This window comes from Myxocyprinus asiaticus, chromosome 26, assembly GCF_019703515.2.
Source record: "Myxocyprinus asiaticus isolate MX2 ecotype Aquarium Trade chromosome 26, UBuf_Myxa_2, whole genome shotgun sequence".
Lineage (NCBI taxonomy): Eukaryota > Metazoa > Chordata > Actinopteri > Cypriniformes > Catostomidae > Myxocyprinus > Myxocyprinus asiaticus.
The window spans coordinates 8,917,972-8,932,714 of record NC_059369.1 but is presented as its reverse complement, the minus strand read 5'-3'; the positions used below and the strand labels follow the sequence as shown (position 1 = coordinate 8,932,714).

The 14,743-nt window shown below is 38.4% G+C and overlaps 1 protein-coding gene across 1 annotated transcript in view; it reads right to left on the bottom strand.

Moving 5' to 3' along the window:
• The window catches only part of LOC127416868 (sodium- and chloride-dependent GABA transporter 2-like), a 28,059-nt gene extending 13,676 nt beyond the window's left edge, over positions 1-14,383 (bottom strand). Inside the window, exons 1-8 of the mRNA XM_051656454.1 lie at positions 14,245-14,383; positions 13,898-14,032; positions 13,345-13,485; positions 12,000-12,087; positions 9,551-9,683; positions 2,849-2,983; positions 1,759-1,862; positions 1,372-1,496 (exon numbers count right to left, since the gene is read on the bottom strand). Of these exons, the coding sequence (XP_051512414.1) occupies positions 1,372-1,496; positions 1,759-1,862; positions 2,849-2,983; positions 9,551-9,683; positions 12,000-12,087; positions 13,345-13,485; positions 13,898-14,032; positions 14,245-14,383 (1,000 nt within the window). The remainder of the gene's footprint in view (positions 1-1,371; positions 1,497-1,758; positions 1,863-2,848; positions 2,984-9,550; positions 9,684-11,999; positions 12,088-13,344; positions 13,486-13,897; positions 14,033-14,244) is intronic.
• Between the last annotated feature and the right edge of the window lie 360 nt (positions 14,384-14,743).

The following is a 14,743-nucleotide window of genomic DNA, read 5'->3' as shown; positions in this document are numbered from 1 at the left end:
AGCAGTCTTCCCCATGATTGTGTAGCCTAGTGAACCAAACTGAGAGACCATTTGGAAGGCTCAGGAAACCTTTGCAGGTGTTTTGAGTTGATTAGCTGATTGGCATGTCACCATATTCTAATTTTTTGAGATAGTGAATTGGTGGGTTTTTGTTAAATGTGAGCCAAAATCATCACAGTTAAAAGAACCAAAGACTTAAACTACTTCAGTCTGTGTGCATTGAATTTATTTAATACACGAGTTTCACAATTTGAGTTGAATTACTGAAATAAATGAACTTTTCCACGACATTCTAATTTATTGAGATGCACCTGTATTGTCTCTCTCCTCAAATCCCTACTTGCTTGTGTTTCTCTCCTGTTTTCTAATCAGTATGTGACTCGCGTGACACACAAGAAACCAGGCTTCACTCACGTGTTTCAGATGAGAAGCATATTTAGCACTTACAAAGTGGAAAACATGACATGAATATCATTACATTTACTTAGGCGACTCAAAATATAACTTTGGTTACCGCCACAAATTGTTCATTGAAGGAAAAACTCTGACTATCAAATTGATGGAAAGTATTTGAATTATTCATCAATGTTAAAATTTGATGAAAGAAAGAGAATTTACAGTTACCGCTGCCTCTGGTGTAATATATTAGTAGCTTTTCCATTTTGCACTGGTAACTTTGATCGGATCTCTATTGTCATGTATTTGATGGCAAGTTGTAAAAACCATCCTGCTAAAGAATATCCAGATACTATCCGGATATGAATATTATACGCACGTTAATGCATGGTGTTAATGGGGCTCATGATTTTTTGTTTCTAGATGATGCTCCAGGGTCAAGTACTCACCCCATCCTCGTCTGGCTGGACACTGAAAGACATTTAATAGGTCCCAGTTTCCTTCTCTCTATCTCTCCATGCAAAACATGGAGAATGTCAAACCATACTTTCCCTTCAAGACTGAATTATGTAAGAGAAAAGTGCAGGTGCATTTCTAATTATTTCCAGGTCGGACTCAGTAATACGGAGCTAATGAACACTGATGTCTTTTCGGTTTTTCCTGTAGTGCTTCACAATTGATTTAAAGAAGGCATTGCATAATTTATGCTGTGTGTTTATCAGTTCTGAGACTCATCTGACTTGCTACACTATATTTGCGTCCAGAGGTCATTTGAACAAAGGCAAACTCTCGGAATGTCTAATAACAGAGGACAGCAGAGAACGCACATTAATATAGAACAGTGATTAAAACTGACTGGAACTACCTGTGCATTTAATGGTTTTAACACACACATTCCAGCCAATCAGAATCAAGTATTCAAATGGACCATGGTATAACTTATAATTCATAATTTTATATTGAATATTGCAGTACCTGATTCTGCAACTTCTTTAATGGGGATGCCCTGCTTGTGGGCCATGAATCCCAGAACTGAGAACACAGCAAAGCCAGCCACCACACTGGTGCCACTGTTCAGTAGGCAAAGTAGCAAGGAGTCCCTGTTAGGGCACACATAGATTAAACAAACACATACACACATATTAAAGTCATTAATTATCTGACATCTGCTAGCTGAGCATTTTAATAAATCACAAGAAGCAGTACAAATATATTTGAAATAAATAAATAAATATTGCCCAGAGTTCTCTGTTCTCTCTTCTGTGTTCTTACACAACAAATTGTGCTGTTCATCCTTTATTCAAACATTTGTTTGTTCACTCACTCTTTCTTTCATTCTTCATAGAATGTATTAATACTAACCTGTAGCAGTTGTTGTTGTATTTATTGTAGCTGCCAAGTGCAATGAGAGTACCACCACACACACTGTAGGAGAAAAAGATCTGAGTTCCAGCCTCCATCCAAACCTACACACACAGCACCCTGATTTCAATATTAACCAATATTAATACTAGTTTTTAACAGAATTTAGACTCTGTTTGAAAGCTTACATTTCTATTGATATTTAAAGAAAAAACATACTCTTTACTGGTTGTGAAAAAAAAAATTTGCAAAAAATGTTATGTATAAATATTTGTTCTTTTTATACTAGCGACTGACGTACACTACTGGTCAAAAGTTTTGAAAAACTTACTCGTTCTTTATTTTATATATATATATATATATATATATATATATATTTTTTTTTTTTCACATTTTAGAATAACAGTAAAGTCATCAAAACTATGGAATAACATAAATGGAACTATGGGAATTATGTTGTGACTAAACAAAATCCAAAATAAATCAAAACTGTATTATATTTTAGCATCTTCAAAGTAGTCACCCTTTGCCTAGAATTTGCAGACATGTTCTTTTGACATTTTCTCAACCAACTTCTTGAGGTATCACCCTGGGATGCTTTTTAAACAGTACTGAAGGAGTTCCCATCTATGTTGGGCACTTATTGGCTGCTTCTCTTTATTATTTGGTTCAAGTCATCAATTTCAAAAACTTTAATTTTTTTTTAAATAAAATGTTAGTTTTTATAATGAAATAAATTAATATGTTGGCACAATTATATTTTTGTCTACAAAACTAATTTCAAATATTTAAGCATGCTTCTTCAGATCAAAAGATTTTTAAGATCATGAGAAACATTTCAGTCAAGTGTTTCAAAACTTTTGAAAGGTAGTGTATATGTGGTTCAAAGGCAGGGGTGGACTGGCCATAGGGAGAACCGGGTGGTGATGAGCTGAAACAGGCAGCAGCGTTATAATGAACGGGCTGCGACTGGCTGAAGAGGGCCATAAAACGGAGCCGCGATATGCAGAAAAGGACAGCGATCGTCCCCCCCACCCCCACCCAGCTCAACAACTTTTGGGCCAACGACAGGGCAGATTATGGGGGTTACCTGTGGGTCAGAGAGACGGGCCGGTTCAGGGTACAGGTAAAACACAATCCCCTGCAGGGCTCCAGGCAGAGTCAACCCACGAATCAACAACATCAATAACATCACATAAGGAAATGTGGCTGTGAAGTACACCACCTAAAAGCACAATACAAGAAATGGATAGATATCATCATTTTAACAATGTAGATGTCGAAAAATATTTATTTTGGGTTTAATAGCAAATAAGAAGTAATTTGTTTTCATTCTGCTGGATGTTATTAGTTTGCTCTGGCATTTCCTTGAAATGAAAAATGAATGGACGCAGACTATTATATTGCATTTCTGCCTTTAGCGTAAATCTAGCAAACATCATTATATTTTCATTTTTCTATTTATATTTACAATTTTATCCTGGCATGTATTACCCTGGCATTAAGTACAAAAACAACAGGTTGTCACAGGTTTCTAATACAGATCTTGAGGGAGTGACAGTAAATTTGGCATATTTTCTTTTCTCTTTTAAAAGGTTGTGGAAATGCAATAGTGGATTTTCTCTTTAGCTGTTAGAGCAAATGGGAATGCAAAAATAATACATGCAGTGATCACCTATTCACTGCTATAGAAGTTGACCCTACAATAGTTTATAAAAAAAAAGGAAAATATTGACGTTCACAAATTAATAATGAATGCAAACACAATAACTGATATATACATATATAAACATTATATAAGTCACTTAAAATGGCCACAGTCTATGTGTCAAAAGTCTATTTATATATGGAAGGACCAATTAGGATGGACTCTATGGACATGAATGAAATTTACATGGCTAATGAGAAAAGGATCCTTAGGAAATGCAGTTGCGGGTGGATGAGGATAACGACCTATCAAGGCTTACAGATTCATCAAGGAAGGATGAAATGTGGCAGGAAGAGCCAGCTACAACCTTGCACTGAAGCAACAGGTTAGACAAGAAGGACACAGAGCCAGGTTGAGCACTACAGCACTACTGTATCCATTGTTGTGGAGGGGCACCAAGAAGACCTGTACCACCAACAGGACAAGTCAAACCAGTGAGGTAAGCTGCATGATGATTCAACCTTCAATTCACAGATGAAGAAATAAGAAGAAACCAGGGGTAAGGATGCTAATCAAGTGGCCAAGATAAAATAATAATGATGCATGGAGCAGACTAGATTGGGACATGTGTTCCACCTTGAAGAATGCATTTTGTGGAAGTGTGGAGGCCAAGCTTAACATGTTTAGTGACATTTTTTAAGAAGTACAATTAGGTAGATTTGGTGAAGCATTAGTGGTGAGAAAGAGTGGTCCCAGGGTGATGGTGATGGGTAGGAGGGTGAAGGAAATACTCCAACTGGTGAAAGAGGGAAGGCAGCTTCACAAGGCATGGAGGAGCATAAGAAGTAGGGCTTGAAGGTGTTGTGGGATGGTATAAGGGCTACGTTAGTGGTATTGAGAAGGGGAAAAGAGACTTCAACAGTGGAGAAGGAGGAAGGGCATAAGAGGGTGAAGTTCATCAAGGAACCTTTTAAGTTTACCAGAAACCTACTGGAAGAGTAGAGGAGAGGGAAGCTGGTGATGGTGGAGGAGGAACTAGAAGACAACAGCAACTTTGTGATTCCCATAAACAACCCCACCCCACCCACGGTTATTAAACTGCTATAGAGATTTCTGAGAGTTGCATGGACAAAGTAGTGCATACCCTTTGAGTGGCAAAGAGCAGAAGCCATCTTTATACCCAAGTAACAGGAATCCACCAACATTGGTCAATTCAGGAGTATTGCTCTACTGAATGTGGAGGGAAATATTTTCTTTTTGGTGGCAGCAAGCAGGATGACCTCCTGAAGAACGGATACATAGACACAAGCTGCCAGAAGGCAGATGTCCCAGGTTTTCTTGGTTGTGTGGACCATGCATCAAATAATTTGGGAGCAGATACAGTCTGCCATAAACTCAAGAGAAAAATGATCCGCACTCCTTTTTTCATTTTTTTTGTCTTTTTATTTATTACAAGAAAGGTTACAAAATTTTGTTGGCTTAACCCTTTTGCACATGTGTTTTTTCTGACTAATCCACCAGCGTGAGTCAGTGGCATGTCCAGACTTTTTTGAATGGGGTGACCCATGTGGGGCACAGACTCATTCATGGGTGGCATGAAGCGTAATTCAACATCCTTGATAATAATAATAAAAAGAAGAATATATGTACATTTTCTGGAATTTCAATAGTCAAATATTGTTTAGTTAAAGGTTAAAGATTGACAACAATTGTTTGAAATAGGTACTACAATCCAAATTCAAAATATTGGAGTTGTCTGCCCCGCCCCACTTCAAGTATCATCGTATTGTGCTCCTTGAAACAACCACACCATCTTTTTCCAGAGCAGTCTGTATTTCTCCTGAGGTTACCTGTGGGTTTTTCTTTGTATCCCGAACAATTCTTCTGGCAGTTGTGGCTGAAATCTTTCTTGGTCTACCTGACCTTGGCTTGGTATCAAGAGATCCCCGAATTTTCCACTTCTTAATAAGTGATTGAACGGTACTGACTGTCATTTGCAAGGCTTTGGATATCTTTTTATATCCTTTTCCATCTTTATAAAGTTCCATTATCATTGTTATCATTATGATTTTAAAAGGAGCCAAACAACTATGTGATGATAAATGGCTTCATATGATCACTATCCTTAAATAAAAGACATTTCTTTTTGCATGATCAGTCATATTTTCAAAATCAATGCCAGAATTTCATAATTTCTGCCAGGGTATGCAAACTTTTGAGCACAACTGTATATAGGAAATAAATATAGGTTATATGAAGAAGCAAATTCCTGAAAGTTCAAGATTGATGCACCTATTAATTTTGTTATCTCCAAAACACAATTATAAATTATGTCTGTAGAAATCGTTGAGCTGGGTGTGTCACACGTTATTGATCTATCTGAAAATGTATTCAATGAAGCTGTGCTGATTAATTAAAAATATTAAACAAGTATACTGGTATTATTAGAAGAAACCGATAGGAATATTTGCCAAAATACAACTAAACTGATGATTGTAATGCTTACACTGTAGAATTAAAAATATGGATTTGGCTAAGATTGATTATGGGGACAAAAGTTGTCCTGATTATAATACGGCTTGAAAAATCTGGATTGGATTACGGACATGGCACAATATGTTGAAAAAACACTCAAGGTGTCTGCAAAAGATTTCCAGTTTTTCTTTTTGGCCTGCGATGAAACAATGGACATAACAAATACTCCCCAATTGAAAATTTCCATTCGTGGGATTACTATGGAGTTTGACATGAGAGGACCTGCTGTCGTTGGAAGCAATGCATGGCACTGCCAGAGGTGAGGACATGTTTAAGAAATTCATCTTTGCCATGCAAAAACTGGAGTTATCATTTGAAAAGTTAATTGGGCTTAATACAGATGGAGCTCCAGCCATGGTTGGTTCACAAAAAGGGTTAACTGCATTAGTCAAAAAAGAAATGAGTCGTCTAAAGCTTGAACCAAATGATTTAATTGTATACCAATGCGTCTTACATCAGGAAAGCCTGCGTGCACATTTGCTGACGCTAAACAATGTCATGTCAACTGTAGTGTCAAGCATAAACATTATCAAGAGCAGACGACTAACAGTCGCCAGTTTAAGGAGTTGCTGGATGAACTTAAATCAGAGCATGGTGATCTTGTGTACCATTGTGAAGTGTGATGGCTGAGCCGTGGAAACACGCTGATGTGGTTTTATGAACTGAGGGAGGAGGTTAAAATGTTCTTGGAGATGAAAGGAAAACCTGTCATAGAGCTCAGTAATAGTAAGTGGCTGTGCAATCTGGCCTTCATGGTTGACATCACCAAGTACCTCTCAGAGCTTAACATCAAGCTCCAAGGTCCCAACCAGCTTCTCAGCACACTTGATACACACTGTATCAAACGTCAAATCATTCGAGGCCAAATTAAAGTTATGGCAAGTGTAACTGGAAAGGGGTAACATGATGCATTTTCCCACTCTGCAAGCAGAGCAGCCTGCTACAACAACAGAATATGCAAATGAGTGTGCAAAGCTCCTTGAGTCATTAAGCACACTGTTTCACAACGTCAGAAGCAAACAACTGGAGTTGAACCAGCTGATCGACTCCACTCAAGACTCACTGACTCTAACTTGGAAAACCAGTTACGAGTAGCAACATCCTCATGTTCAGGAGATATCACATAACTTTCAAAAGAGAAGCAGTTTCAGCCATCACATTAAATGTAAGTTATATGTTTTATTAATGTTTTGATGTAAGAAATGTATTCAAGTAATTGTATGGCCCGCAAATAATTTTTTAAATACTTGAATGGCTTGATAGGAAAAAGGTTCCTCACCCCTGGTCCAGAGGTGGCAATCTAACCCAAGACTGTGCAAAGATTCTTTGGGCCATCTGTCTTGCACCAATTAGGATGACCTCAACTGCGGCTGTGAACAGGAAGGGAGAGATAGAACACTATTCCTTTTTCCAGTTGCTGCCAATCATTTGTGTTCTCCTGTGTTGTGTGACATATCTTCAGGTCCCCATAGTAACTGTCTACCAAGCTTCTAATACACTCTGATACATGGAAAAACTCCAGGGCATAGCTGACAAGCTGGTGTGAAACTGATCCTTAGGTATTTGCCAGTTCCAGCCAGAATACATGGAGGTCTTTCTTGAGGAATGCAGTGAGGCCGAAATGTCTGTGTCCCCTGACTATTCGTTAGGGACTTTGGAATGACCAGATATCATTTAAGGTGGATGAGGAAGAATCCTGGCCAAATGGGCTTGTCACATTTTCTTTCAGAAGTAGCATTGTTTAGAAGAAATGCATTTCAGCTACCTCTAAAATTCATCACCCTGGGCTACAAGCAAAAGAAGGCCAGGCTGGACAGTGAGGCCCCAAAAGTAAATCTGAGGCACATGTTGGCAAGACAACCTTGGCACAAGGATGGTACAGTTGGAGGCATGATCAGGTCCTGCACAAGCTGGCGGAGATCCTAGAGATGTGTAGAGTAAAAGCAAATAAAGGCCAGCATGATCTGCAGAGGCAGTTTATTGATTTTGTTAAAAAAGGGAGGGGTCTTACAATGCAGTGCACAGAAGGAATCCAGATCAGTCCTGGCACCTGGAAAAGATTGTGCAATGGAGGTCGATCTTGGCCAGCAGCTGAAATGTAGTGTTATGATTGACATCAGCTAAAAAAGTCATGATGATTGAGCTTGCCATCCCATGGGAATAGGGACTGGACGCAGCCCATGAGAGGAAGAAGTTAAAATATGCTGATCTAGCCGCAAAGTGCCGGGAAAATGGATGGAGGACTGCCACTTACCCTGTGAAGGTTGGGTGTCGAGGATTTATAGGAACATCAAAGCAATGCCTAATGAAAGAAGCTGAGAAAAGGAGCTTCAGGCCATGGTTAAGAAGGAAGGACAAAAAGTGGGGGGTGCAGAAATGAGAAAGGCAGAAGGGAGAAAGTAGGGAAAGGAAACATGTGTGAGGTTTGAGATAATGTGTGGAACAATTACATTGGGGGAAGGAGTACTAGTGCTTGTATCTGTTTAGTATGCTAGCTAGGGTTATTGGAGAGACTGGTGCATAGGTTTGTGTGGTGTAGTAGTAAGCCATATGGAACAGGGAGCACTGAGCACGCATTAACGGAACCAGTGGGGCTACCACAGCCTTAGCCTCCATTTGGTGTATGTAATCGTATAGTAGGTTATGCCATATGGAACCAGGGTTACTGAGCATGAATTAATGGTGCGGCAGGCAATAATACCCAGCAGGTTTTGACAGCTACCTGTGCACCTGATCTTTCATGATTTATGGAATGTAAAAGGCAGTCAGTGCAGAAGAAGACAGAGAAACTGAACAATAAAGGACTTATAAAGTAATATAATTTAATAATATAAAGATCTATAAAGTAATATAATTTAGTATATATATATATATATATATATATATATATATATATATATATATATATCACACACACACACACACACACACACACACACACACACACACAGTACTGTGCAAATGTTTTAGACATTTGTGAAAAATGTTGCATAGTGAGAATGTCTTCAAAAATAATGCCATAAATAGTTTTCATTTATCAATTAACATCATACCAGTTCCAGTAAACATATAAAAGCTAAATCAATATTTGATGTGACCACATTTGCCTTTAAAACAGCACCAATTCTCCTACTTACACCTGGACACAGTTTTTCTTGGTTGTTGGCAGATAGGATATTCCAAGCTTCTTGGAGAATTCACCACAGTTTATCTATCTATCTTAATTGCTTCTGTCTCTTCTTGTAATCCCAGACTGACTCGATGTTCAGTGGGGGGCACTGTGGGGGCAATGCCATCTGTTGCAGGGCTCCCTGTTCTTCTATTCTAATCTTTTCTATTTGCAAAATAAATTTTTGGGAGTATAAAATGTATTTTTCCTATTGACACACTAAAGCTGAAGATATAAATAACCATCTTGAGACAAATGCTTTTGTGAAACATCTTAAGTGCCTAAAACTTTTGCACAGTACTGTATATATATATATATATATATATATATATATATATATATATATACATATATATATATATATACATATATACATATATATAGGTCAAATATTTAAACAGGGTATTATAGACAATAACTCAAATGACGTTCTTGCACACCTTGCCTGTAGATTTGACTCCTTTCCAGATACAGAAATAACATATGATCCACATTGCAATGAGACACAGAAGAATCTCCCAGTTGATCTTACCCAACTCCTCAATGCCTCCAGAGATCGACAGCACTCTGCGTCTGTACATTGTCAGGAGAGAGACAGACAGAGGGGGAGAGAGAGAGAGAGAAACAGTGAGTTTTGTTGTTTTTAATGAAACTTTTTGTTTCAGGGACAGTTATAGGGTGATGACTTCCTTTAGCACCGCTGTATATTCTAGATGTTCAGAGTAGTCTCTGAAATATACAAAGGTTATTACTTCTGGAGGGATGGAAACTTTTACTACAAATCAATAAACAGGTACATTTTCTTTGGTGATGTCTGCAGAACAGATCACAGTGCCATACATTAAACAAGCTCATTGTGTCCACTTTGTTTGCGCAATAAGCTACAAAATGCAGAAACTGTATTAATGATGTTGTATCAATTATGCGGATAGAAAGTCTGGCATGAAAGATTATGTCTAAATTTTAGTGCTAAACAACTTAAGTTATCGTGTGAACATGCAAATTACTGTTAATGAGCGTCTCTCATAGCACATGTGAATGCACAAAAGATGTCAAGATTTTCACTGAAAAATTACTTTCATGCTTTTTTTTTTCTCACCAATACCTGTTGTATGCCTTCAGAATGGCTCATTTAAAGCTTTAAAATGATTTACTATCAACTGCCATTGTGTTAAATACAGTTGTGCTCAAAAGTTTGCATACCAGCCTCCAGGTCATGCAAAGTCTTTGGTCGTCTTACATGAACCACACGTTTGAGATCTCCCCAGAGTGGCTAATGATATTAAGGTCAGGAGACTGTGATGGCCACTCCAGAACCTTCACCTTTTTCTGCTACAACCACTGGAGGGTCAACTTGGCCTTGCGCTTAGGGTCATTGTCATGCTGGAAAGTCCAAGAGCGTCCCATGCACAGCTTTCGTGCAGATGAATGCAAATTGTCTGCCAGTATTTTCTGATAACATGCTGCATTCATCTTGCCATCAATTTTCCCCGTGCCTTTAGAGCTCACACACCCCCAAAACATCAGTGAGCCACCACCATGCTTCACAGTGGGGATGGTATTCTTTTCACTATAGGCCTTGTTGACCCCTCTCCAAACATAGCGCTTATGGTTGTGACCATAAAACTCTTTTTTGGTCTCGTCACTCCAAATTACAGTGTGCCAGAAGCTGTGAGGCGTATCAAGGTGTTGTCGGGCATATTGTAACCAGGCTTTTTTGTGGCATTGGAGCAGTAAAGGCTTCTTTCTGGCAACTCGACCATGCAGCTCATTTTTGTTCAAGTATCGTTGCATTGTGCTCCTTGAAACAACCACACCATCTTTTTCCATCTTTTTCTTTTAATCCCGAACAATTCTTCTGGTAGTTATGGCTGAAATCTTTCTTGGACTACCTGATCTTGGCTTGGTATCAAGAGATCCCCAAATTTTCCACTTCTTAATAAGTGATTGAACAGTACTGACTGGCATTTTCAAGGCTTTGGATATCTTTTTATATCCTTTTCCATCTTTATAATGTTCCATTACCTTGTTACGCAGATCTTTTGACAGTTCTTTTCTGCTCCCCATGGCTCAGTATCTAGCCTGCTCAGTGCATCCACGTGACAGCTAACAAACTCATTGACTATTTATACACAGACAATAATTGCAATTAAAAAGCCACAGGTGTGGGAAATTAAACGTTAATTGCCATTTAAACCTGTGTGTGTCACCTTGTGTGTCTGTAACAAGGCCAAACATTCAAGTGTATGTCAACTTTTGATCAGGGCCATTTGGGTGATTTCTGTTATCATTATGATTTAAAAAGGAGCCAAACAACTATGTGATAATAAATGGCTTCATATGATCACTATTCTTAAATAAAAGACAGTTTTTGCATGATCAATCATATTTTCAAAATCAATGCCAAAATTTCACAATTTCTGCCAGGGTATGCAAACTTTTGAGCACAACTGTTATAAGGACCAGAATATTCATTAAAACATTTCCTTTTGTATTCTGCAGAAGTAAGTCATACGGGTTTAGAACTCATGAGAGTGAGTAAATTATATTACTTACACTATACTTTTAGGGCACAGAGTTAGTTCAGCGCTGATTGCATCTGTTTGAACTGGCACATAGGTGGTTTGTGAATGGACACAAGTTTTTGTGCTGAAACACCTTGTCTAAAAGTGAATTCACCCCTTAAAGGCAGACACCATTTATGCCAGAAATTGTAAGAATAGTATGGTAGTATGCAATTCCAAATTTAGCCATAGACAAGTTTTAAGCCCTGAAAGCCCAGCCATCCCCTAGGGCCTCAAATATATTTTATCAAATGTATTTTGCCAATTGCTATAACATTTTTTTTTCATCCAGCATGCTCTTGCAAGTCACAATTTGTATATTTACTCCCAGAACTCAGTAACTGAAGAGGTTGAGTTAATTTGTGTTGTCCAGATGAGGGTCAGATTCCTTTTTGCAAGATTTACACAGTCATCTAAGACAGAGAAAAAAAGAGAGTTACCTTTTTGTTGCAGCTTAAGCCAGCGCCACACTAGCTGATTTTTCCAATAATTTTCAGGTACGATCTTCAATTACATAATCGCGGCCAGGTGGAGGGAGAGGAAGAGCGCATTAGCATCTGCCAGCGGGAGGTTGTTAATCACTTGACTGTAGGGACTCACTGCTGAGTTAATAGTTCTATCAGGAAGACTTGCAGACTTGAGTGAAATTCAAGATGACATTTATTTGATGAATATAAAACAGAAATGTAATGTCTCTCTTTGGCATAAGCCCCGTATGGCAGTCCGAAGAAGTTGTACTCGGAACCGTCATATCCTGCCGGAGATAGGAGGCAGGGGCGAGGAGCCTACCCCCGTGCAGGACAGGACTCAACTGGTGCTGGTGGGGTGGTGGAGGTTGCCGTGTTAGCACACTGAAACAGCAATGTGATAGATTGTGAGCAGACTTATAAAGCAATGGCTTACATGTGTTTGGCTAGGAGTTACCTAGCTAATGGTGCGATGATGTACAGCTGCTAGTCTTCCTTCTAGAACTACTCTGCACTTACATTTCCAGCAAAGCACATAAAAACTGTTGGAAAAAATCATTCTCTCACCGAGACGGGGTCTTGTGTTCTCATCAAGTGACAAATAAGCTTTTTCTGAAGAGCTGACAAGACGTTAAACATTTTCATCACACTCAGCTGCATATCATCCCAAATGCTGATTGTAATCCATAGTGATTTTGTCACCAACCATTTTTCCTGCCTTTTTTTCATACACTAAAATGACATCAGAAAGAGGAGCCACACCAGTCTAATTTCTTCACTCACTGAAAGATGCATATGGACATAAGCATTCTATGACAAGCCTCAAGGGGATAGATACACAATCACACACTTTCACAAGGTAAAGTTAGTCCATTAAATGCTCGTTTGGAGCATTCGTTTCGGAAACCTGGTGTGTTTTGTTATTTTGGCAAGCTCCATGTGACAGGGATTAAGAGAGAGAGAGCAGTGAGTCTGTAAGTTTGTCACCACTCCACCATTATGTATCGGCAAGTGTGTCATACCTCCAACTGAAGAGAACGAGATCTCAGCAAAACAATCTGCATGTGTGAGACCCTCAGTCAAAATCGAGTTGTTTGGAGTCTGCTAGTGTGGCACTGGCTATATTCAGATATTTTGATATTCAGCTGGTGCTGATTTTTTATTATTTTGGTTTGATTAGTTAAATGGGAGTCACGTTATTACCTGTGTTCCAGGTGTTATCACAGCTGGCCCATGGAAGTTGGGATTTGAAAGAGAAGATGAGATAGAAAAGTGCCCAGGCCAGAATGATGATGTAATATGTGCAGCTGTACAGTAACATCAGTTGTCCTGCATAACCAATACCTGACAAAAGCAAATAGACACACTAACCAGAAGGAAGGAAATAAAACTTTAGAATTAAAAGGCACCTGATTAACACTCATTAAATCAGAACAATTGCAACTGAAGATGACAAAATATTATGCCAGATACAGTACAATCAATCAACTGAATCTTATTTATTTTGCATAAAGCAATTACAATTTTACAAGCAAATTTTGCATGAAGAAAAAAAAAAAGTTTGAAAACCTTTTAAATCCTTATTGAGGTGATTTTGCTGTTTTATGATTCTCACCCACAGCCAGCAATTACAATTTTGGTAAAGGCAAAGTTTAAATACATTTTTGGCAAAGGCGATGTTTTCATGAAGAAAAGATATGTCAATAAAAAGTTACATCCTTCATGAAGAGATTTAGATTTTTTTTATGATTCTCACCCACAGCTAATGGACAGAGACGTTGCCAACATGTAATGCCACCTTCCTGTGTGTACTGCCCCATTGCCATCTCTAGCAGAAACAGAGGCACTCCACAGGTAACCACAAACACCAAGTATGGAATCAAGAATGCCCCTAAAATCACACCCGTGCAAACATATATTATTCAGATACCACTGACATAATGCCAAGGCAAAACATATTGTTGAATTATAAATATTTAATTCAGAGTAATCAAATGAAAAATGATTCTTGTAATTGGCAAACAAACTTTCTGGTTCCTGTCATGCATATGTTGTGAAATCTGAATAAAGCAATTTCTGTATTTAGGCTGCCTCATATCATACCTCCTCCATTCTTGTAGCAGAGGTAGGGAAACCTCCACACATTACCTAATCCAATCACATTTCCTGCCACAGCCAGAAGAAACTCCGCTTTACTCCCCCAGTACCCTCTCTCCTCTATTGGTTCATCTATCCTGTTCATACCTACACACGGTTTTTACCAGTTCTCTCTTGACTCTGTTGTCCAGACTGCTGTTATTCACAGTGATGGAGGATGTATTGAATTCAGGTTGGCTGTAAGTTTATATAAGTGCATCAATGAACTCAATGACTGATCCCTCCCACCCCAACCAAAGGCATGAATGACAACCAAAGGCATGATTTGAAAAACAAATAAGTCTAAAAAGTCTAAAGTTGATACAAATTAAGTTATATAATGGGCATGTTGTCCTGATGTGAAATCTTTAATATAAAGTGATTAGTTTCAATAACATGATCCGATTCAAAATATGTAAATCCTATAGCCTCCAGTCTGGGAATATGTGAATTCTCAAACTGGTTA